This window comes from Bos indicus, chromosome 14 (genome assembly GCF_029378745.1).
Source record: "Bos indicus isolate NIAB-ARS_2022 breed Sahiwal x Tharparkar chromosome 14, NIAB-ARS_B.indTharparkar_mat_pri_1.0, whole genome shotgun sequence".
Classification (NCBI taxonomy): domain Eukaryota; kingdom Metazoa; phylum Chordata; class Mammalia; order Artiodactyla; family Bovidae; genus Bos; species Bos indicus.
Window position 1 is genome coordinate 37447573 of NC_091773.1, and position 26044 is coordinate 37473616.

At 36.2% G+C, this 26044-nt stretch overlaps 1 protein-coding gene across 1 annotated transcript in view; it reads right to left on the reverse strand.

The window, feature by feature from the left end:
• Nucleotides 1–1862: 1862 nt before the first annotated feature.
• The window catches only part of UBE2W (ubiquitin conjugating enzyme E2 W), a 69923-nt gene continuing 45741 nt past the window's right edge, over nt 1863–26044 (reverse strand). Inside the window, exons 4-6 of the mRNA XM_070802708.1 lie at nt 20705–20860; nt 17037–17112; nt 1863–9040 (exon numbers count right to left, since the gene is read on the reverse strand). Of these exons, the coding sequence (XP_070658809.1) occupies nt 9027–9040; nt 17037–17112; nt 20705–20860 (246 nt within the window). The 3' untranslated portion in view covers nt 1863–9026. The remainder of the gene's footprint in view (nt 9041–17036; nt 17113–20704; nt 20861–26044) is intronic.

Below are 26044 nucleotides of genomic sequence, written 5' to 3' on the forward strand. Positions count from 1 at the left end.
CTGGAGCTTGCTCAAACTCATGTCCATTGAGTCGGTGATGCCACCCAACCATCTCATCCTCTGTCACCCCCTTCTCCTCCTGCCTTCAATCTTTCCTGGCATTAGGGTCTGTTCCAGTGAGTCAGTTCTTTGCATCAAGTGGCCACAGTATTGGAGATTCAGCAACAGTCCTTCCAATGAATATTTAGGATTGATTTCCTTTAGGAGGGACTGGTTCAGTAGGTTATTAGTTATCTATTTTATGATTGGGCCTGCTTTGATGCTCACTCTGCATCCTATTATTACCCTATGACATCCCTGTCCTCCCCTCCCTGCCAGATCATAACCTCCTGGGGACCCAGCACAGACTCGGTATTTGAATGTGTAAAAAGTTAAACAAGACAGGTTCTTGTTCTTGAGAAGCTAGCAACATGGGATGGCGTGCAGAGCAGTAAACCATATCAGATAGTGTCACTCCCCACCCCCCCACTTTAAATGCTTTCTAGGTCTATTTTTTCTGCTTTTTTACCCTGGTATCTTGTTTCCAGGTAATCTTTGTGTACAGATCACTGAATTGAAATGAATCACTCAAGTTATACAGGAATAACTTGAGGCTTTCTTCAGAGAGAAACTTCCAATTGCTTTTGATCTCCTCGGGAGGACACAGCCAGTCAGGGACTTCATCTTAATATACATCCAGTCTGACATTCCCCAAACCACTCCAGGGTGCAAGTTTGAATCAGGGCTGTTTTCCCAAGTGATCCTTCCTCTGGGAGTGGAGTTCTACTGGGCTCTGGCTTTATGTTAGTTTTGATGGGTGGGATGTTGGCAGAGTAGCTTAGACCCATTTGGGGATGTTCTGGACTTTGCTAGGCAAACATCCCTATGATGTTGCCCAAACAGGGGCTCAGTTTCCTAATTTCCTCCTAACTGGCAAATGCCCTGAGAACAATGGCAACTTTGCCTGCTAGGCCCATGGAAGCCATGAAAAATCAATTTTAGTCTTACCCTGATTCATGAAGTCCTACAGCATTTGGCTTTTGGCTTCTGCTCCCGTCTCTAAACCAGCCACACCATCCTTTGGGTTGACTTTCAGACAAGTCCTGTCCTAGAGCTTCTGTACTTGAAACCTTTGTACTTGCCTAGAATTCATCCATGAAGTTTGTATTTTTCAAGCCATGACATAACTTGTTCCTCTGATTGTCAGAAACTACCATTTATCTGTGGGCCCAGATGGCTCAGTGGTAAAGAATCAGTGTGCCGATGCAGGTTTGACCCCTGGGTCAGAAAGATCCCCTGGAGAAGGAGATGGCAACTCACTCCAGTATTCTTGCCTGGGAAATCCCATGGACAGAGGAGCCTGGCGGGCTACAGTCCATGGGGTTGCAGAGAATCATAGAAGACTGAGCACACACATGCATGCATGCCATTTATCTGTACCCCTTCACATTCAGCACTTTTGTATTATCTATCTTCCTTATTATAGGCCCTTGGAAGATATATACTTTTCTTACCTGCCACCTTTCTTGATATAGGATAGGTCATCACTAAGTATTTGCTTAATGCCCATTCTTAACCTTAACGACTGTTAGGCTTATTTTTATGATCTCAGAGTTCCGCAGATATATTGTTTAAAATAATCATATTCTTAATTTGTGAACATATTCAAGCAATTTACCTCAAAGATAAGGCATTTTATAAAAAAACAAAGCCAATTAAGAATGACTCATGAGTAAAGCAAATTTTTTCAAACTGTCTGGGACAGTAAAGGTAGGGTGTTCTAACATTTCACACAGATGATGGTTTGCTTTAGATTTGTTCAAAAACTGCTAGTGCCTATGTTTCCTTGAAAAAGCTGGGATAAAAATACAAGTACAATCAGGTTAATTCAACTAACATTTATTAAAAGCTTTTGTGATAGGTACCGTGTGCCACAGTGCTGGGTACACAAACACAAGTGAGACATCGTCCCAGTGGAAAGCGTTCAGGACAGAAGGCTGGTAGGACAGCCTTCTAAAAGGGAAGGACAAAGATGATAACCTTATAACTAAATTTGTAGTGGACCTTGACAGTAGAAAAGGAGATAATGAACATTCCAGCAACAGGGAAGAACATTAAAGAACACAGTAGTCTTTTTGTGCTGTTATCTATGGAACAAGGTGTGTAGGGGGCTGAAGAGCAGCCTGAGAACACAGGGCCAGGCAATGAAAAGTCAACAAAGGGACTGGAGAAAAGGAGAAAATACCAGAGATGGTTTAAAAAGACAGGCTCAGCAGGACTTGATGAAAAATGTCAGAGCAGACTGGTAAATAGTGCTAGATTCTTCATTTGTATAATTAGGTTGGATAGGAATGCAATTAACTATAACAGAAAAGAGAAACAGACATTTGGGAGGTTGAAAGTAGAGATAAAGAGATTTTTAATGTTAAGCTGGATACCTCTTCTGTAGGACAATCATCCATATTAGCATCATGTATGATTACATGTATTTACCTACATTAAGCACTTGAAGGTCAAGTACATGTATGAAAGGTATTTTCTGCCTTATTTCAGCTTTCCTTATTTGACACTTTTATTCAGTCAATGTTTAATTTTGCCATGTGTTACCTCAGTGTGAAAAGTACTATGGAATACAGGGAGGATTTCAGTAAGACCACTTATCCACATAGCTTAAACTAGTGGAGAAAAGTCATCCCTTCTGTGAGAGGTAGAAATTATTTTAAGGATTATAAAAGAGGGAGAGAGGGCCATCAAAGTACAAAGACAAACCTTGCATTTATCTAGTCAGCTACTCATCTAGTTGTTTGGGGCTGTAAAAACAGCTTGCAGAGATAAAAGAGCTTTATGGTAGCCTGGCTGCCCCAGTGGAGGAGTACGGTGTTCCTGGGCAAGCAGATCTCCTGTGCAAAGAAAACTTAAGACTAGCAGCAGGGCACACTGAATTTCTTCCTGCCAGGAATATCTGAGATGTGGAGATATTCCCTTCTGCTTATTTCTTTCTTTTCAGAGCTTCAAGAGCCCCTCAGTTATATAAGTTAGTTGATCTGTCTGTACACTTGGTAAAGTATCTGCAAGTTCTTTACAGCATATCCAGCCTGAAGTTCAGGAGCACCAGACTCATGATTAACTCGAAGTCTGGTCTCAATTTCCATCTTTTCTGAAAATGCCCAGTCTTTAACCAGGACTTAATTAATTGAAGCATGAAGAATCACTCAAATATACTAGGCTACACTAATAAGCAAAGATGATCTTTAAATAAACAAAGTGCTTTAGTGACTATCTTCATTCTGTTGTATTCATTTTGGAAATGGACACATTACTATCTCCATAATCTTTTAAAGATCACAGTCTTTTGCAAAGGGGAACTACTATGTAATTTTTCACATTATTATAAACTACAAAAAGTTTTAATATCTATCCAATTTAGCATTGAAGTCTACAAAAAAAGAAATCAATGACAACTGCTTTATTATTAAAAGTTACTGAGTTCCATAAAGCACACAATGTAGTTTATATTCAACTAACAAAAGTTTCATACATGTATTTAAAAATATATAATATATAGATTTATCTGTCAACATTTATATTCTATTTAAAAAGCAGTAGCTTTACATATTTTACAACTTGATTTTATAAAATATATACATCCACCCTATGCAAATCTTCCAGCATGAGCTTTCATTCCTATTAATAAAATGCACAATTTGTATTTCTGAATATTAAGAGAAAAATGGTACCAACTAAAAATAAAAAATTCATTATAACTTGAACATGCATCTAACTCTTGGCTACTAGATAACTGACCTAATAATCTATTCAAATAACTGTGTTACCTTGAGCTTGACAAACAATTTGCATTATGTAAACAATCTGTGGTTAACCATGAAGAGACTTGCATTTCTAGGTATCTGAAACAATCTACCAAATTCTTTGTTTGCCCTGTTTCAGGTTTTTAATTAGAGAGGCAGGATTCTTCAATTATTTGATGTGCCATGAAATCTGACAAGTCACACCTGACAAGCCAAAGCCCTGTGAGTTTTGAAGCCACACTTTTGCCTTTGAGAAAACAGCTCTGAGAATTATTGTAGGAGCAGTTTTCTCAAAACCCCTGATGATGTGTATACCAAGAAACAGAACAAGAACTGCTTCTCCTTTCTCCAATCAACTGCATTGAACTTGCAAAACTCGAGTTCTGGTACGTGAGGATGTACTGACGTCTATTCAGACATTCCTGCCACGTAGTCAAAATAGCTTCAGATATCACACTGTTTTACTAACAAAAAATTTTTTATAAAAAAGATATTCATGTAATAATTTTTGAGATTCAACCCCAAATAAAAGTTGCAATACTACCATTAGAGAATGAAATTAAAAAAAAAAAATCTAAATTATCAGGAGCACAGTCAGAACTAGAACTTCAACTTGAAGGACAGAGATCTAAGTTTGAAGTACAAATTTAGATTCCATGGACCTTAGTGATAAGGGTGTATATAAGTCTGTCTTTAAATTCTGCTGAGAAGATAAAAATCTCCCACAAATTATTTTTAAAAAATAGTTCCATCCAACTCTCAAAAATGATTAACATTTAATCATTAAATGTTAAAAACTTAAAAGCATGTTCATCAAAATAAGTAATTTAATTCATTAGGGCAATAATTAGTCTTCGAGGGACTTCCCTGGTGTTTCAGTGCTTAAGACTTTACCTTCCAATGTAGGTGGTGTGAGTTCGATCCCTGGTTGGGGAACTAAGATCTCACATGCCTCAGGGCCAAAAAAATAAAAAAACATAAAACAGAAGCAGTATTGTGACCAATTCAAAACAGACTTTAAAAATGGTTCATATCAAAAAAAAATCTTAAAAAAAAAAAGGCTTTGAGAGAGTCACATCCAGAAAGTAAACAAAATTCCCTCAATATCAGTATTTAAGAACTAAATTAGAGCTAACTGACAGCGTATTTATCAAGCAATTATTCAACAAGTTTAGCCATCTACTGATGGACTAAAATTATTTATCAGAAATTTTTGTAGGATGGAGTCTTTTTATTAAAACTTTTTTTGGATATAATTTTAATAACCCTCTGGATTTCCTATTCTCAAGAATGGGAGAGGGAGAGTAAAGGGGAAGGGAGGGAAGAGGGGAGAAAAACTGAGTGGTCAGAGGGGCACTGAAGACTGATCCACTGATACCTGTGAGATGAGAAGGTAGAAAAATAAAGGAGGAATAAAAACAAAGACTGCAAAGAGGACTAGAGCCAGGAGGTGCGGATTAAAGTCACCTTCTTCACAGACCTTAATTATGCAAAGGTATCAGCATAAAGGAATAGTGCAGCAGCTGGCTTTTGGTAGCAAAGAATCCTCAAAGGGACATTCAGTCAAGCCTCAGCTCTTTCTGAAAATAAACGTGCATACACAAGTTACAAACCTTATGCATTCAGCTAAAATATGTACAAAAAAACTAAATAAAAGTGAGATGGAGAAATATAAGCAGCAGTAACCATAAAGGCTGAGAACTAGTGACACCGAATTCTTTATTAAAAAAAAAAAATTTTTTTTTAAACACACAGTACCTCCTCTTCTCTTCTATTTTTAGGAAGAAGCTTTAACAAGTTTTAAATGTCTCAATTCTCAAAAACAATAGGCTTTTTAAAAAATAAGACTTGATTACCAGAAACAAGTAATATGTGGTTACATACCATTTTCATACCATTACTCATTTCAATTTATCTTTGATGCAACCTGGGAACAATTAAGCAGTCACTAGATACCTGTTTTAGAATCTGAAGAAATTATTATCCACCACAGGAATCTAATGATATATGTTTTTGCATATAGTTAAAATTTCAAAAGGGAAAAAAGTAGCTAACTATTCTCATTACTTTGTACCAAATATTTATATACCTAGTCAAAACAATAAAGATCAAGATCTTTCTCCAGATGAACTGTATATAAAAGCTATTTTTAGCATTTTCTTCCAGGGATTAAAAAAAAAAGTCTTATTTCCCTGCTGGCTAAAAAGGAGGAATTTAAATTCCTTAAGAGAACTGCCATAAAATTTGTTTTTAAAAATTTATCTTAAAAAACTGAAAACCATTTCTCTCTTTAAAATCTATGGCATTAATTACCTACTTGACTTTTTTTTTTTTTGAAAGGGCACCAAGTTTGTGATCTAAGCATGCAAAATAAGGAACTGAATGTATCACTGCCTTAACAGAATTTGGCAAACCAGAAAAATGGCCTTAAAATAAATAAATAAATAAATAAAAAGGAAGAGAGTCCATGCTGTCTAAATCTGAAGGTCTAATTCTGTAGAGCTCTACAGCAGACAGTGCCTCACAGAGGGAATGCGGGCAAGAGGGAAGTAGCATGTTCCTATGTACACACTTGCTTGGTATTCTGGTTGTTATTCAACAACGTATTACAGAGAAATATTCTTTTTATTATTACAAAGTCGGTAATTGCCCCTTCTTGAGCAGTGACTTAGGTAAACATCTTTACGTCTTTTAATAATGTAACATATTTAAAATTAACTAAATCTAAGTGCACATGAGTTTTCAGTGATTCCTAAAGTTCAAGGAAGTAACGCAGGTGTTATCAGACTGCAAATTCTGAATGGTTGGTGCATCTATGTTTTAGAATATTTCGTCCTGTCTTCTTTCCCTTAAACCATAAAATGTACCAGAGTTATTTGGTTCTCCTCTACTTTCCTTTTCATCATCTTAATTTATTTTATGGTATCTCTATGTAGAGAGAGAGGTATGTTAAAATATTATTATTCATATTAAAAAATTCAATTGAGACTATATATGACCTATTAATCTATATGATAGCAATGTTATCCTTTGACCTGGTATATTAATTCCTTTGGTGAATAAATGCCACAGGTCATTTCCTTATAAAAGGATTTTAGTAAGAGGACCAGCAGTATGGAGAGAGATTTCCCCCACCCCACCCAGGAAAATGACCAAGTGAATCAGTCAGTAGTTTAGAGCAGTTATGTAAAATATGAAAAATACATCATTTACAGCTGCAATTTTCATATTAAAAAGCAGTTAAAAACTAAGAGCAGTTCAAAGCATTCCAAAAAACATTTTTTTTGTCTTAGCTAAACTGGCCAACTAACAGGACTGAGAAGAGACTGCTGAGAGAACTTACGTACATCTAGGCAAGACAGAACAAAAATGTTTTTAATTTTGAACAGTGGTAGTTGCTATTAATAACTAGCAGTATAAACAGTGTCCACAATTTGGTGGCTGGCCATAGTTTAAAATTTTTTTCAAGTTAATTTCTACAGCAGACGTATTTTTGAAGTCTACCCACCCCTGAGTTCAACAATTATACTTTTAGAGTGTAAAATTATATGCCCTTAATTAACAACATGTACAAAGCTACAAAATTTCATCTATACAGAGATTAAAAACAATTTTTAAAATATTATCTGCCAATTATTGATTGGATGGTTTTGCTGGGGTACATATTTCAAACCTTTCAGCCAACTGGCTTTCATTTTTAAGCCCAAATTGATTCATATATTCACTGTAGGCTATGTCATAGAGTGCAACAACAGGCATTAGTAAAAATAACATTGTAGTAGAAACAGATTTTGCATATGCGAAAAGGTAATTTATAAAATACATTAATTGCTTTTTAAAAAGAGAACCTAGTTGCAGTATCATTAACTTACATGGTACTGAGAGTTGGACCTTTCAAACAATTTTTTTTCTATAGGAAAATGTTGTCTACCTGTAAGTGAAGTCTTAAATAACAACAAAACAGAACAAAACAAACAAATCCCTCTAGAAAAAAAAACCTGTATGGTTGTGTGAGACAAATAAGCAAACATACCGTTCTATAGTGTACTTTTGCCTAAAATTTAAAATAAAAATGTCCACACTCTTTTGTTAAAACATTAAGCCTCTGTCAAAAATGTATTTCTTATTTTAGGGTACAGGATAGTAGGACAAGATGATACTTACAAGTAAAGAAAATTTACAAGAAAAAACTTGACAAAAGTTTTTCAATTAAAAGTATCATAACATTCAAACTTGACTTCAAACATAACAAAAGAAACAAAATTGCAAACAAAAATGTTTATGGATTTTCCAAACATAAATAAATGAAATAGTGTTTAGGCAGTAGGGCTCATGCTGATGGCTAGCAGGAAGTAACAGAGTGTCATCTATTTGGAAAAAATTGATAATGTACAAACAATAAGCCCAAATTATGGACTATAGCAGTTTAATAATCACTGCCATTTTTCTTACTTCCAAAATAAAGCCTTGATTAAACCACTTATACCCTATATTACTCATACCTTTACTTCAGAGATTGAGGAACTATGTACAACAAACGAATTTATTTTCACCATAGGGATAACATATTGTACCTCTCTGCCAATGTTACTTGAAAACCGTCCATGTCAAAACAATTTGACAACAGATATAAACAATTCAATAAATACGCAATGATCTTTCATTACAGTCCTTTAAAGACGCATGTTAAGTCATGCTGTTAACCTTAGGTTCACAGTGCATAGAATCCAAATATGAGCAGTTGGGGTGACTTTCAGAGTAATGTTGGATCCCTCACTTTATTTATAATCCCACTCTAACCGTTAAGTTCATGTCATAGGCCCTATCACGCATTAATCATTGAGTGGCAGAAGGGTGAAATTTTTTCCTGTTACAACGTCCATTGCCGGCAATGAACGTCACAAAACCGCCAAGGAAGTCATTGTTATTGCACAATACATGAGGACCTGGAACTTTTCAAAAGCTTAAAAAAATAAAAATAAAAAATGGAATTATATTTGACATTTCCTGACACCTGCATTAATACTGTATGACTAATCAAAGCATGTCAGTTGCCTGGACTCAACCAGCGATCAACATGCGCCCCGAATGCACACGAGTAAAAATGCAGTCAAAGGAAGCAGTCTTCATTGCCTATAGGTCACTTCCAGTCAAAGGTTAAAGTTCAAAGACTGAATGATCAAAGTGCTCATTTTCTCAGTAGGACTATCTTCTGCTAGGAGGATGAGAACAGTGGCATCAACAAGTATCATCTTTAAGAAAAGGAAAAAAAAGATAATTAAAACAGTCAAGCATGCATAAGTAAAAGTTACAAGTCAGTCTAATACAGCGAAAATTTCAAGTAGCAAGAAGAACATGGTTTACGTTTCTGACTCATCTCCCTGAATCCCCTGCAAAGGAGTCCATTTTGTGTTCAAGTATATATTTACAAACAAATCAAACTCTAGGTTTTCAGAGAAGTGGTAGTTTGCAAAAATTTTAAAATGATATTATCAGTACGTTAAGTTCTATTTAAAATAATAAATTGATATGTGTTAGCACCTATTAATGATTACCAGTCATCAGAGAATTTTTTTACAGGTAACAATTTAAAACTATAATGAGATGGCAAGTAAACTCACAACCAACACTGTCACACTGCTTAACAAAGACTAATACAAGTCGTGTCTGAAGGAAGTAACTTTACAAATGAGGAATAATCTCTAACTCAATCAACAGTAAATGTTATTAACTTCTCTTCAGAAAATAAATTTTCAGGAAGTATATATATATATATATATGCAAAGGAGGTCATTTTAAAAAATCCCAAAGATTTAGTGACACCTTCTGATAGCTTCAACACATTTATGTAACATAAATTCTGGTGGGTTCATCACTTATTTCACAACACTTACCTCACAAAACATATTTGAAGGATCGTGACGATTAGTTATTATTTATGAAGTACATTTAGAAAGATTTAAGACCAGTGGCAACTAACTCAAAGTTGTGAAAGCTCTCAAGGAGAAAATTCTGAAAAACTGGCCAGAATGTTTTACACACAAACCACCCCCTATTAGGATTGATATATTGCTCATAAAGACGCAATGAGAACTAAAAAGCAGTAAATCTGACTTCTATGCTGGGCAAATTAGTGAAACATTTCACAATCCTATATACCTTAAGGGTAATATAAATGGTGAAATAGACTAAATTTTAAAAATAAGCTGTATCTAAGTCATTAGAATCCTTTAAATAAGTAAATAACATCTTTAAGAAGAGATCAAGTAAATAGTTTACAGCCTCTGCCACATTAAAGTGTATGTCTTATGGGACTTCCTTGGTGGTCCAGTGTTTAAGATTCTGTGTTCCCAATTCAAGGGAGGCAGGTCTGATCCCTGGTCAGTGAACTAAAATCCAGCACGCCGCAGAGAATAGCCAATATATATACACATATCTGTTCCTTGAATGACTGCGGATCTTGAAATAAAGAAGATATGTTTGTCATGGAGCAGAACAAGCTTCAGAATATGAGGAGGTTTCTTAAAACCTCACTTCTCCAGTAGAGTATTTTATAACACTAGGGTTCTTGAAATTAGTACTAAAACTGCTGCTGCTGAGTCACTTCAGTCATGTCTGACTCTGTGCGACCCCATAGACAGTAGCCCACCAGGCTCCCCCATCCATGGGATTTTCCAGGCAAGAACACTGGAATTGGGTTGCCATTTCCTTCTTCAAAGTACTAAAACTAATCACATTTAAATCGCTAAGCTAAGAGATGCCACTAAAATCTACCTAGGATGTCAAACTACTGGGGAGGAACTTTAGCTGGACCCATAGACTGAAACATTATATACTCATGATGGTTATATGGCTAATAAGGAATCTATAAGTAAAAGTTCAATATGGAGACAGGTAATGACCCAAACCCCTGTCGACCTTTTCCCTAAATAAGAGAATCACTAAGAAGGAAAAAATTCATTTGTTAACAGAGGGAATAGTTTCCTAGTTTTGGCTTTCCCCCCCAAAAAAGGTTGTTAGAGTTAACCTATCTTGGGTCAAGACAAGTATAGGTCTATAAAAGGTGGTGAAAGAACACAATTATGTTTAACCTCTTGGCTACAATATTTGTGGCAAAATTATGGCCTAAAAAAAAAATCTTATCATAAACCACTTAAACTTTTTCTGGAACTAGAGAAGACCCTACTAAAATTATATCCTCAAATATAATATACAAATTAGCAGTTCTTAAAAGGTGACACCTACCATGGCTAACTTCACTGGGTCTCTGGAAATTATGAATGAGAGAACTACATTAGAAGATCACTTAATTTTCCCCAAAGTATAAAAACTATCACATTTTATTGGAAATCACCTCCCTGAATATACCCATGGACAGAAGACAAGAAGTAAAGGAACAGAGTAAGAGGTCAGTAGATATGAAGTGGGATTCCACTTCCAAGAAAAACAAAAATAAATCTTTACAGTTAAGTTTGTGTCTCAACAGTTTAGGGAATTAAAAGTTTTCCTCTGATGAACTGATTCAAGAAAGATTACACAGTAGATCACAGAACTGCTATCCCACAGAAAATAAAGGGCAAAGAATTAAACTGAGTGAAAGTTTGGACTCAGGAATTTAGAAAGTGGTTGTATAACACTAAAAGGTAGTACAAATAAAAAGGTTCACAACTAACAGAGGTAAACCTTCAGATACATATCAAGCAAGGAGAAAAGGAATTGTTATACTACCCTGAGATAATTTTGCGTTCCTATCCCCTTATAATCCTTACTGTCCTAAAGGAAATGTTCCAGTTGAATGGAACCAGAATGTACTCTGTAGTTTTATACAAAAACATTCCTCTACTCTTCCCCAAATTACCATCTCATCAGTCTACTGGACATAATATCTAAACATTATGTCAATTTAGTTCTTATAAGTCTAGTTTTCTGGAGCCAATACTCAACAGTCATCTTAAACTATACTGTTCATTTATCTATCACCTTAAGGAAAATGTTTCAGGAACCACAGATGTACACTCTCATCAGTGAAAAGCGATCATTTATGACACTAAGTCGTTTATATTTAATATTGATCCCAGGAAACAGACAGGTATTATCAATGGATTCTACTTGGCTATCTCACTGAAATATTTTTATGATGTCATAAACAGGTATTTTTTTTATCTTTTTCAAGAACAATTACATTTGCTTTATGATCTAAAACTCAGGTTCAATCATTAATCTGTACACTAGACTGGGTATAGATCTATTTTCTAAGGAAAATTCTAGATCTGAATTGTAGATTAATTCCTCAGTCCTTTTGTATGCTGAGGAGAGTTGTCTTATTACCTATTTTGGTTAGGTCCCTTTAATTTTTTAACCCTATTCTCAGCTCAAATGATTTTTCAATGCATATGGACCCCTACCTTAACTGGCAACACAGAATATTTACATTCCAATGCAGGTATGGCCTTAATTTCTTAGTGAATAGAAAGTGAAAGAGTTCTGGGCAACAGGTTGATAGTCAACTTCAAGTAATTAACAAAACAATATATATTCACACACCAATGACTTTTTATACTTTAATAACTTATGGCGTGCTGGAGAAAAATCTAAAAAGAAATGTAATATAAGGTGTGATGTGTACAAAGTAACAGTGGGCTAGGATGACTGGCCTAATTTTCAAGGAGTCCTAATAATGTGGAAGATCACAAATTTAAACTTGGGCTTCATTTCAACACTGGTATTGGGCAGCTCAATTGTGGTATGTCAGCTGACTCCTTCTCATCTAAACAAAAGGAGATCAACTCAACTTCAGATTTGTTGTTTTTCATTAATAATGAGTCCATTATACATCCTGGAAGCTCCTTCTAAGGTACACAGATGTCACTAATCTGAACCCAAATCTCTCTTGCCTCTTTGATTACACCTGACAAACACCCTGGCCCATGCTGACCCAAGTATGTTGGTCAGCACCACACAGAATGGCTGTGGAGTTTGACACCTGAGGCTTACAATTCTGCGTGGTTTCTAGAAACTAGAATGATAAATGTTTCAGTGAGTTCTTCCAACACCAAGCAAGCCTTTTAGTGTCTGATCTTTTGTTTACCATTGCAGGTCACATCTTGACATTGCTCTGACCTTGCAATCCTTTCAGAATTAAGGTGATGATAAGAAAATAACTAGAGCCCATATTTCTTGGAACTCACATTCTAAAGAGAACACAACCATTACAGATCTTTTGGAACTAAAGCGGCTAAGCAGAAAAATGTAAGCTGAAATTTCCAAAGTTTCAAAACAAAGCTGATGTGGTTGTGCTTAATGAATGAGTATGATTACCTTTTTTGATAAGATTCTTCCAAATTCAACTATAATGCCAAGGTGAACTATTTTTCATATTGTTTGTAACTGTTATCGTGGAATGTAGAAAAGACAATAGAAACTAAACAGCTGAAATGCTTTAGCTATGGAAAGATGAAGGAAGAGTTCAAGGAAGAGTCCCTGTACTCAACTACCTGAATGACAGGGTGGGGGCTCTATCATCTCAAAGTGTAATGAACACTACCCTTCACTGACTTCATATGACAGTCATTCATGGAGGAAAACCATCCACTTAACGGAGAATGCAGGAGACGAATGACCCAGGCATACAAGGTTCAAGCCAAGAGCAGAAAACTATCAACGTAAGAATGGGGGTGCGGAGGAGGGTGAGTGGGGGTGAGTGTTTTCCAGTGTCTGACTCATTGCGACCCCATGGACTGGCAGGCAAGAATACTGGAGTGGGTTGCCATTTTCTCCTCCAGGGAATCTTCCCAACTCGAGTATTGAACCTACGTCTCATGCGTTTCCTGCACTGGCAGATGGACTTTTTACCACTGGGAAGCCCAAAGAATAAACTGAGGATGTTTTAAACAAGATTATCTGTAAATGAAAAAAAAGTATCTGTATCTGCAACAAGAAACAAGACCAAGAAAGTCATGGTTTAGTTGAATTAGAATCAGGTGCCTTTTTAAAATGGCTAATTCGTATGGGGACAGGGATACTTTCAATCTGTTTATTGGGAAGATGAATTCCTACACAAACTCTATACTATTTTACATTAAGTAAGAGGTTTAGTTTAAAAAGCCTTTAAAAGAAAAAAATTCTTCGCTAACTTGGAGATGATCCATCTTTAAACAATTAAGACTTTTCTACTTCAGTTATAAAAATAGATTTCTCAAGTAACACATAAAAACTACTAACTATGAAAAACAACATCTATGAAGTATATTTTAAAGAATTATTATATTTCCTGACTTATGTAAGTTTTCTTATTCAAAAGCAGGCAGTAATAAATTCTAGAAGTATTCTTAAGTAAAGGCCTTCTTGTAAGTGCTTTCAACATAACAAGACAACATTAGAGAGCTTCAAAGATGATTATCTTTTTGAAATTTCCCTGTGGAATAGAAAAGAAAATGGAAATATATTATCTAACAATGGGGTGGGACAGAGTGGCAAAGAGGACTATACTTTCAAAATATATGTATTTTCTAAATTCCATCACTCTAAGACAATTTCTTCTCAAGCTTAACAACAAAAACAAAAACTTAAAAGTGGTTTTAGAACACTGTGGGGGGGGGGGGAAGGAAAAAAAATACTGTGGAAAAGATAATAGGGGAATTTTTCTATTATTAGTGAGGTTGGGTCAGAAATAGAATGACAACTATCTTGCCAACTTTGACATTTTAAAAAATGTTTGATGTAGTTTAGGTTTCTCAACATTCTTGATTGACTCATCTTAATCTCTGATAATTTAAAGAACTTATGAAAAGTAAAGGGGACTGTGACACTCAAGGAATGTTTTTGTTTTGTTTTGGAAAACGTTTTTTGTAAAGGCACAGAGGGAAGAGACAACTCAGTCCTTAGTCCTAAAAGACAAGAGGATGTGAAAGAAAGAGAAGCTGTTGCTTTCTTAAAAGATTAACTTGCTACCTCAGATATGCAGATGACACCACCCTTATGGCAGAAAGTGAAAGAGGAGAGTGAAAAAGTTGGCTTAAAACTCAACATTCAGAAAACTAAGATCATGGCACCTGGTCCCACCACTTCACAGCAAACAGATGGGGCAACAATGGAAACAGTGACAGACTTCACTTTTGGGGCTCCAAAATCACTATAGATGGTGAGGGCAGTCATGAAATTAAAAGACGCTTGCTCCTTGGAGAAAAAGTTATGACCAACCTAGACAGCATATTAAAAAGCAAAGACTTTATTTTACCAACAAAGGTCTGTCTAGTCAAGGTTATAGTTTTTCCAGTAGTCATGTATGGATGTGAGAGTTGGACTATAAAGAAAGCTGAGCACCGAAGAATTGATGGTTTTGAGCTGTGGTGTTGAAGACTCTTGAGTCCGTTGGACTGCAAGGAGATCCAACCAGTCCATCCTAAAGGAAATCAGTCCTGAATATTCATTGGAAGGACTGATGCTGAAGCTGAAACTCCAATAATTTGGCCATGTGATGTGAAGAACTGACTCATTTGAAAAGACCCTGATGCTGGGAAAGATTGAAGGCAGGAGAAGGGGACAACAGAGGATGAGATGGTTGGATGGCATCACTGACTCAATGGACATGAGTTTGAGTAAACTCCAGGAGTTGGTGATGGACAGGGCGGCCTGGTGTGCTGCAGTCCATGGGGTCTCAAAGAGTCGGACACGACTGAGATGAACTCAACTTGCTATACCACCAGGCTTCCCTGGTGGCTCAGATGGTAAAGAATCTGCCTGCAATGCAGGAAAGCCAGGTTTGATCCCTGGGTCAGACAGATCCCCTGGAGAAAGGAATGGCAACCCACTCCAGCATTCGTGCCTGGAGAACTCCACGTACAGAGGAGCCTGATAGGCTACAGCCTATGGAGTTGCGAGAGTCAGACTCAACTGAGCGACTACCACTGCTATACCACCAGCGAATAAGCAGTTTTAGTAAGCTCTTTATCCTCCTCCTTCAACACCACACTAATTTTATAAAACTGCCAGTAAGTTTCAAAATATTAAAATTTAATTATTTTACCATGTTGAACTTTTTTGCCCATGCTTGTAATTAATTTATTCTTGAGTAGCAATTATAAATGCTCTTTATTTTTACAAAGCTGTTTTCCACATTTTATTTTTTGACTTTACATTGACTGTGATTTGAGGTTTTTCCCCAAGCTTTTATATAAGATTTACATTTTCATATATCTAAATGTTTAATCTGTGACTCCTTTTAAGTTCAGAAGTTCTTTCTTCCTTCCTCCAGAATTCTACTGTATGTAGTTTTTAAAAGGCTTATTAATTCAATCCAAGGAAATATTTTCTATATGAAAAGATAAAATCTTCTTTCCCCAAAATACCAATTTTCTAACAGGATTACTTACTAAATAATTTTTCCCTTCTCATTCGTTTGTGATACATTTATTTATCACATATTCAAAACTTATATACAATAAGGCCTAGAAAAGAGTAATTCTATTTTGATGTCTGTTCTTACACTATTATCTTTTGGTGTTTGGTAGACTTATCCTCCTTCAATATCTTAATTAAAAAAAAAAACAAAAAAAAACCTGCTTTCTTATCTTTCTTCCAAACCTTAAAAGCACCCATTCTATCACTGAACTGAATTTCTACTGAACTACACATTAAAGCAATAATTTGTAAAGAATATACATTTTTATAATATTTCAAAATAATAATTTTATGGTTTCTTCTTTTCTGTTTTTAATTTCAAACACCTCTTTGAGGAAGCAGTTTAGAAAACGTGCTAGCAACCTTCAATTATTAAGTGACCATCACCCAACAAAAACAGAAATTAAAATATTAAAAATAACGTATTCATAAAGCTACAATCAGTAGAACCTCAGATTTTTTTAGGAATAACTATTAGATTAGGAACAGCTTTCTTTAAGTTAATAGGCCATCTCTAACAACGTGACATTCTACCCACTAACAACAGTACCACAACTGAGTACACTGGCATCATAACTTCTATCTCCAGTAATAGGTTTCCAAATAGGCTAGTTCTAATTTGATTTATTATTATTAAGTACTTCTTTTTTGTAATAAAATAGTAGGGCAGAATATTCAAGCAATTTTAGATTCTACTTGTATGATGGCCATGATTTTATATGCTCCATTAAAAATCTGGTCTAACTTATCCACAACATCCATTATATAATTCCTTCTTTTTCCCAAGCAGATTTATAATCTTTCAAACATAAGTACTGAAAAATTATCATTCTAAATAAAACTGCTTACCATGATACCACCATTTTGTTTTCTTTGGATTCTTGTTACATGTTCGAACATAAAAAGAATTATCTGGTGGTCGTCTCTGAAATGAAAAAGTGTAAATAGGTAAGTTACAAAACAGGAAAACATAAGGAGATAGTTTTAATAAAAACCTCTAGGCAAAATTATTATAGAATGTATAAGAAACGATATAAGTGCTGATGTCACAACTGAAAAAAAATATATTCCAGGAAATGTAGCCTCTAAAACACGGAAATTGTTTTTTTTTTTTTTTCAACATAGATATGCATATGTGATTTGGGTTAGCTTCCAGTGGGATTACTCGAGAATGACAATCAACCATAGTGGCAGCATTAGGTTCTAAAGAATTCTAGTTTTATTTATCTTGTCTCCCTAGAAATAATTTAATAATTACTTTTATGAGCTAGTCAAAACAAAAGTCTACCTAACTAGCTTTGTCTGAGAAATTCTAGCAATTTATAAACAAAGGATTATTGCGCTCCTGTAAAAAAAGTATAGTTAAGGAGAAACTAAAGGATTCAGTTTCCAAAATGTATGTAAGAGGAAATGAAGGGAGAGATACATTAGCATTTCTGCTATACATATGTCCAGGCCAGCACACTATTAGAAGCATATGGCAGCGCTACAGGGGAGCTACATCAGAAACAGTGATGCCAACAACAGTGAAGATAGGTTGTAAAAGAATTTTCTTGAAAACTATTAGATGTGGATCAAACACAAGAAATATGTGCCTCTCTACAAAGATTTGGAAACATGTGAAATGCGTATTAGAGCCACTGAAGGCAGGTTAGTGGATATATGACAGGTCCAACTAAATAGCAATGGTGAACAGGACTACCGACGCAGCAGAAAGCAAAACTGACAGTCAGTCTCACTTGATGCTTCCAAAATCCATATACAAAACTATGATCTAACTCTTATGAGATAGCAATCATAGTAATTTAACAGAACAAGTAGAGCATAAGACAGTGAACAGCTATTCCAAGATCATCCTATTTATACAGTTTAGAGAAAATTCCTGAAAAATTACCATGAAATTAGATGCCTACTTCAAAGAACTGATGGTCTGCTATTGCCTGTCTTGTAAAGTCATAACCTGTGCTCATGTAGAATAAACTGCTACTGCTGTAACAATCTTATAAACTCATTTACCACAACCCAATCTTCAAAAATCAAAAGAAAGGGGGAAAATTCATTCTGTTTGCTTTCATCAAGAATATAAGCAAATTAGTAAATGACTAGGAGATGTGTTTCTTAAAAAACTAAAGTATACAAAAAATTGGATTAGCTAAATTGTTTTAAGAATGGAATACAAGCTGGAAAGTTTGGACTATCTATATCACAAGATCACTGAGACTAAAGTGTAGGTTACTGAAAGGTCCCTGATCTCAATATCAGAAATGATCTTTAATCTGCAGACATAATGGATTTAAAAGCCTTCAGTCTAGGGAACCATTCTTGACTATGAAAAAGGAAATTGGAACAGAAGAATTATGACTAAAAAATGTCTCTGGTAAAATTAAAATTTGTATTCTGAGAGTTGACTATTAAAGTGAAATTCATATATCCATGTCCAGTACAGAATAAAACTCACCTGTTTTAACAGAACAATTTCCAGTGAATTTTAAAAGACTTTTTTAAAAGTCTGTTTCATGCTAGATTCCTCTCATGCCTGAGCATGCTTCCTCTTCATCTTAGTAACCTGGTACTTAGCACAGTAACAAGGGCACATAGTAGGGTCCTAATAATGTCTGAATTTTATCATTTTTCACAAAACTAATGCTGTCAGAATCTAACTTCCAGATTATCATTTTGGTTGAATAAATTATAATTTATAGTTTATATTATATAATATAGTTTATCAATAATTTAAATGGAATGATTAGTCTTACACTATGCAAGAAACACTAAGAGACAACTAGAAAGTGAGGGGAAAGATGAGGGTTAGAAAAGGATGAAGGAGTTAGAGAACAAAACCATTTTCTAGTTTTTAATAGTAAATCATTGCATTTAAATGTAAACAGATCTAATAATCATAAGGCACATGTAAGAACTATGCACAAACACCACTGGCATTAATCTTAACTTATTAAATCCTATATAGTTACTGCCTCATCTTTCTATAGGCATTAAAATTAAGAGAAACCTTTGTAATTGTAAACTGCTCTGCGCCACACCTAAGTATGTGTTGGGGTTGGAGGCCGGGAGAGGAGAAAATATGGAAGCAATAAATGAATAAAACTTGTTTCCAAGCCCTTGGGGTTAACAAAAGCTCAAGTGTAGCCTAAAATGTAGCCAAGAAAAACCAACAACCAAGAGGAAACTCAAGTTAGGTGATACTAACATTAGATGATCGGAGAAGGCAATGGCACCCCACTCCAGTACTCTTGCCTGGAAAATCCCATGGATGGAGGAGCCTGGGTGGGCCGCTGTCTATGGAGTCGCACCGAGTCAGGCACGACTGAAGCAACTTAGCAGCAACATTAGATGAAATGTACCCTCTTTCATCTATTCTAAGATGTACATTTTTTTTTCTTATTATTTTACCCATATGGGGATTGTCTTTCAACTAAGGGTATGTGATAGTTTAACTGCAAGAAGTTTCTTTCCTTCTCTTGTGGTACATAAAATTGCATATTAAAGGCTCTCACATTAGAATTAATAAATATATATGCAATTTAACCCATTATTTCCCATTCTTATTTGAACAAAGTTTTTTCTTATAAACTGAACACCATGAAACCTCCTATGGAACTCACATTCTAAGAAACTCACTTTGCAAACAAGTGACCTAGAGTGTTTCAAAATCTAGATAAGCTACCATTTAAAAATGAAGTACTCTCTTCAATGTTCTCTAAATAGTTATTTGGTAAAAGTGACAGTTCAAATGGAAAAAAAGCTCTGCTACAATAAATGAATAACCCTACAGCTCCCTGATCTCTAAGATAAATTCATTTCTCCTTTAAACAGAATACAAAACAAAACCCTCCCCTCACCCTCACTATGGAGAAGAGAAGCTTTAAAATGTAGAAATACAAGAATATTGAGACACTAACCATCAAGCAGGAATGACAAAGAGGGCTGGAAACAGAGGATTTAGATACTTTAAAAGGGTATTCTAAATTTAACTCACATGATTTTTCTTTCTGGTCTTTTCCCCCTTTCTCCATCAGACAGAATCTGTAGATTAGTAAAGGAGAATAAGAGGAAAAGTCCTGAAAATTCTATTAGTAATTCAGTCTGCTGCCTTCAGTCTAGTCTTTATGATAGGAGAGCTCCGGTTCCTGGAAAATTCCCTAAAGCAGGCTTATAGAGTAGAAACCAGCAGAGAGGCGAGGGGAGCCAGAAGGCTTGTTTCTGGGGCTTCCCACAGTGAAATCTAGAAACCATAATTTCTTATACACTTTTGCCCTGTGCATGCTTACAGAAATAAAACTTAGATTATTTAAGAACATCTGAAGGCATTTCCTATTTAAGAAATATAAAGTCTGATGTCTATTATTAAATTATTTTCCAATCTACTACTAAACATCCTCTATAACTTCACAGTAAAAAGCATTAAGTACTTTCTTCAAATAAATTTTATATTAAAATAGTTTCTCTAACTGAACTAGAAGAAAAGCTATTACCTGAATAGTTCTGAAAAGTCCTACCTTTTCTTTGCAGCTGGAAAGCATGCTAATAATGCTAAGACATACTGACTGGACTGAGAGCGCTGGGGACCAGTCTTCTGTTAGAATGGATAAACAGATATGACCATTGCTATAAACATGAGGATGAACAGGAATATTTTCACCAGTAAACATGACCTAAGAAAGAACAAAAACCATTAATTTTATCTGTATTACCAAAAAATAAAATATTCTCCATATAAGTTAATATTTTAAAAACCAAATTGAAAACAAACAAAATCAATGCCAGGAACAAGATAAACAACTGCTTGTATTTTATTCTTATTAATTGAATAAGTAATGGTTTTACTAATATGAATAACCATGTAGTAGGAAAAAAACCTTCAGATTATCTAGTTTATATTTCAGCTATTTTTCACAAATTACTTTTAAATTTTCTAAATTACCAAGCATTTTTAGACTAGTGAAAGACAACTGTATGTACAAGAACGGTTTTTCAAATTCTACTCATTGTTCTCCACATACAGAAATTAAATACACTAAAATTCCAAATCCTAGTGTTCAATTTTAGGACAATATAAATTACATGTAATAGGAACACTCCTCCTACTGACGACAATGCTATTATCTAAGGTGCCATATACATAAAAGGAAATGACTGCTATATATTCTACCTCATCTAAACTCAAACTTCAGTATGATGAACAATTTCAAATTACTACTTATTAAGGAGTAAAGACCTATGTGCTTGGATAAAAAAGCAAAGGTTGAATGAGTCTCCCAATTATTTGCTCTTTTTCTCTGCTTTTTCTTTGACTCAATTCTTCTACCAGTTTTCTCCTTTATCCATCTTCCCTTAGCACTGTTTTGAAAGACAATAAATCTATTATTTCCTTCCTTAGCCCTAATACATTCAGAATATCAATAGTGCTGCTTCTGAAACATATCTGTCTAAGCATCTGAATAGGCAGGAGAGTAAATTCATATATTCCAAGGAATCTGTAGGCACAGGCCAAACTAGATCAAAGTAGAAGTCTCATATTTAACAAAGCTTGGATATGTTAGTTCATAATAAACCACTTTGACATAAAATTAACCATCAATCCTCTAAGTGAATTTTATACTGCAGTATGATGCACCATTTTTACTGTTCCAGCAATTCTTAGCAGTAACTCTTATTTCTTGATCTGCCCCCTCACCCCTTTTAAAAGTTTCTGGCTGTGCCTCGTGTCATTCAGGATCTTGGTTTCCTGACCAGAGATGGAACCCAGGCACCCTGCAGTGCAAACATGGAGTCCTAACCACTGAACTGCCAGCAAAGTCCCCCATCTGGCTCTTAGGGGGAAAAAAAAATCATCTGGAGATCTGGCTAAAAATACAAATTCAAGAGCCCCACTTTGACAGATTCTGATTCACTAGGTATGATGGTATTTTTATAAAACTCAAGTGGTAAAGAACCTGCCTGCCAATGCAGAAACCATAAGAGACATGGGTTTGATCCCTGGGTTGGGAAGATCCGCTGGAGAAGAGAATGGCTACCCATCCCTGTATTGTTGCCTGCAGAATCCCATGGACACAGGAGCCTGGCAGGCTACAGTCCATGGGATCGCAAAGAGGTGGGACATGACTGAAGTGTCTTAGCACATCAAACATAAACTAGTAGTTCCCAAACCAGACCTAACAGTAAGTGTATCTCAGCCCCACAAATTGCCTCATACTTGAATACAGCAAAATCTTCATAAGGAAAAAACCCTACCTTAAGTGATAAAAAACTGATGAAATATACCGCTCTAGGTATATCCCCCCTTTTTTTCCTTTATAAAGCAGAAGAGAGCCAGTAAAAAAAGTGTAGCCACAATAAGGTATGCTATATTTTAATACAGGATATATTACAGTAAACTACCATAAGTTTTGCTTTTAAATATCTACCTATAAATCTGATTTTAGTACAATTTTACAAACACTTACATTTAACAAAGCACGCTTTCATATGAGTAGGTGTCTTCTACTATTTTTTTCTACTGCTAACATATGGGACCCATTTCTTCAGTTGAAGCTAATATAAGATTCCAACAACACAAGCAAGACTCTACACATGGATATCACCAGACGGTCAATACCAAAATCAGACTGATTATATTCTTTGCAGCCAAAGAAGGAGACGCTCTATACAGTCAGCAAAAACAAGACTGGGAGCTGACTGCGGCTCAGATCATGACCTCCTTATTGCCAAATTCAGACTTAAATTGAAGAAAGTAGAGAAAACCACTAGACCATTCAAGTATGACCTAAATCAAATCCCTTATGATTATACAGTGGAAGAATAGATTCAAGGGATTAGATCTGATAGACAGAGTGCCTGAAGAACTACGGATGAGGTTCATGACAATGTACAGGAGGCAGTGATCAAGACCATCCCCAAGAAAAAGAAATGCAAAAAGGCAAAATGGTTGTCTGAGGAGGGCTTACAAACAGCTAAGAAAAGAGAAGCGAAAGGCAAAGGAGAAAAGGAAAGATATACCAAGTGAATGCAGAATTCCAAAGAATAGCAAGGAGAGATAAGAAAGCCTTCCTCAGTGATCAATGCAAAGAAATAGAGGAAAACAATAGAATGGGAAAGACTAGAGATCTCTTCAAGAAAATTAGAGATACCAAGGGAATATTTCATGCAAAGCTGAGCACAGTAAAGGACAGAAATGGTATGGACCTAATAGAAGCAGAAGATATTAAGAAGAGATGGCAAGAATACACATTAGAACTATTAAAAAAAAAGATCTTCATGACCCAGATAACAATGGTGTGATCAGTCACCTAGAGCAAGACATCCTGGAATGCAAAGTCAAGTGGGCCTTAGGAAGCATCACTACAAACAAAGCTAGTTGGAGGTGATGGAACCCCAGTTAAGCTATTTCAAATCTTAAAAGATGATGCTGTGAAAGTGCTGCACTCAATATGCCAGCAAATCTGGAAAACTCAGCAGTGGCCACAGGACTGGAAAAGGTCAGTTTTCATTCCAATCTCAAGGAAAGGCAATGCCAAAGAGTGCTCAAACTACCACACAATTGCACTCATCTCACAAACTAGTAAAGTAATGCTCAAAATTTCCCAAGTCAGGCTTCAACGTATGTGAACTGTGAACTTCCAGATGTGTAGTCTGGATTTAGAAAAGGTAGAGGAACCAGAGATCAAATTGCCAACATTTGCTGGATCATGGAAAAAGCAACATAGTTCCAGAAAAACATCTATTTCTGCTTTATTGACTATGCCAAAGTTTGACTGTGTGGATCTCAACAAACTGTGGAAAATTCTGAAAGACATGGGAATACCAGACCACCTGACCTGCCTCTTGAGAAACCTGTATGCAGGTCAAGAAGCAACAGTTAGAACTGGACATGGAACAACAGACTGGTTCCAAATTGGGAAAGGAGTACATCAAGGCTGTATATTGTCACACTGCTTATTTAACTTATACGCAGAGTATATCAAGCAAAATGCCAGGCTGGATGAAGCACAAGCTGGAATCAAGATTGCCAGAAAAATATAAATAACCTCAGATATGCAATGATACTACCCTCATGGCAGAAAGCAAAGAAGCATTAAAGAGCCTCTTGATGAAAGTCACAGAGGAGAGTGAAAAAGTTGGCTTAGAACTCAACATTCAGAAAACAAGAAAAGATCATCGCATCTGGTCCCATCACTTCATGGCAAACAGATGGGGAAACAATGTAAACAGTGACAGACTTCATTTTGGGGGCTCCAAAATCACTGCAGATGGTGAGGGCAGCCGTGAAATTAAAAGACGCTTGTTCCTTGGAAGGAAAGTTATGACCAACCTAGACAGCATTAAAAAGTAGAGACATTACTTTGCCAAAAAGGTTCGTCTAGTCAAAGCTGTGGTTTTTCCAGTAGTCATGGATGGATGTGAGAGTTGGACTGTGAAGAAAGCTCAGCACTGAAGAATTGATGGTTTTGAACTGTGGTGTTGGAGAAGACTCTTGAGAGTCCCCTGGACTGCAAGGAGCTCCAACCAGTCCATCCTAAAGGAGATCAGTCCTGGGTGTTCATTGGAAGGACTGATATTGAAGCTGAAACTCCAATATTTTGGCCACGTGATGCAAAGAACTGACTCATTTGAAAAGATCCTAATGCTGGGAAAGATCAAAGGCGTGAGGAGAAGGGGATGAGAGAGGATAAGATGGCTGGATCACTGATGTGATGGACATGAATTTGGGTAGGCTCTGAGGGTTGGTGATGGACAGGGAGGCCTGGCGTGCTGCAGTCCATGGGGTCGCATACAGTCAGACACAACTGAGTGACTGAACTGAACTGAATATAAGACAGAAAGAGGAATTTTTTCTCAAAGGAATGACTTTATACACTGCATTTTTTTTGTCCTTTAAATTCTGGACATTCACCCTCCATTTCCATGAAGTTGCTGCTGCTAAGTCGCTTCAGTCATGTCCAACTCTGTGCGACCCCACACATGGCAGCCTACCAGGCTCCTCTGTCCTTGGGATTCTCCAGGCAAGAATACTGGAGCGGGTTGCCATTTCCTCCTCCAATGCATGAAAGGGAAAAGTCAAAGTGAAGTCGCTCAGTCGTGTCCAACTCCTAGCGACCCCATGGACTGCAGCCTACCAGGCTCCTCTGTCCATGGGAGTTTCCAGGCAAGAGTACTGGAGTGGGTTGCCATTGCCTTCTCCAATTTCCATGAAGAGAGCTAAAGTAAACCTGATAATTAAAAGGAAAAGTCTTAAAACAAGAGATTGTCCTGCCCAATTGCAGAAGACCCCCTGAGAGACTTGGGTACAGCTGTGTTTGAAGGACCATTTAACTCAATTATATCTATCAGTAACAATGTGCTCAGTGTCTCAGTCATGTCTGACTCTTTATAACCCTATGGACAGTACCCCACAAGGCTCCTCTGTCCATGGCATTGTCCTGGCAAAATACTGGAGTGGCTTGCCATTTTGTCCTCCAGGGGATCTTCCTGGCCCAGAGATCAAAGCCAAGTCTCCTGAGCAGAATGAAATAAATTAGATCTCAATAAAGATAATGCTATGAAACTGCTGCACTCAATATGCCAACAAATTTGGAAAACTCAGCAGTGGCCACAGGACTGGAAAAGGTCAGGTTGCATTCCAATCTCAAGGAAAGGCAATGCCAAAGATTGCTCAAACTACCACACAATTGCACTCATCTCACGCTAGTAAAGTGATGCTTAAAATTCTCCAAGCCAGGCTTCAGCAATACGTGAACCGTGAACTTCCTGATGTTCAAGCTGGTTTTAGAAAAGGCAGAGAAAACAGAGATCAAATTGCCAACATCCTCTGGATCATGGAAAAAGCAAGAGAGTTCCAA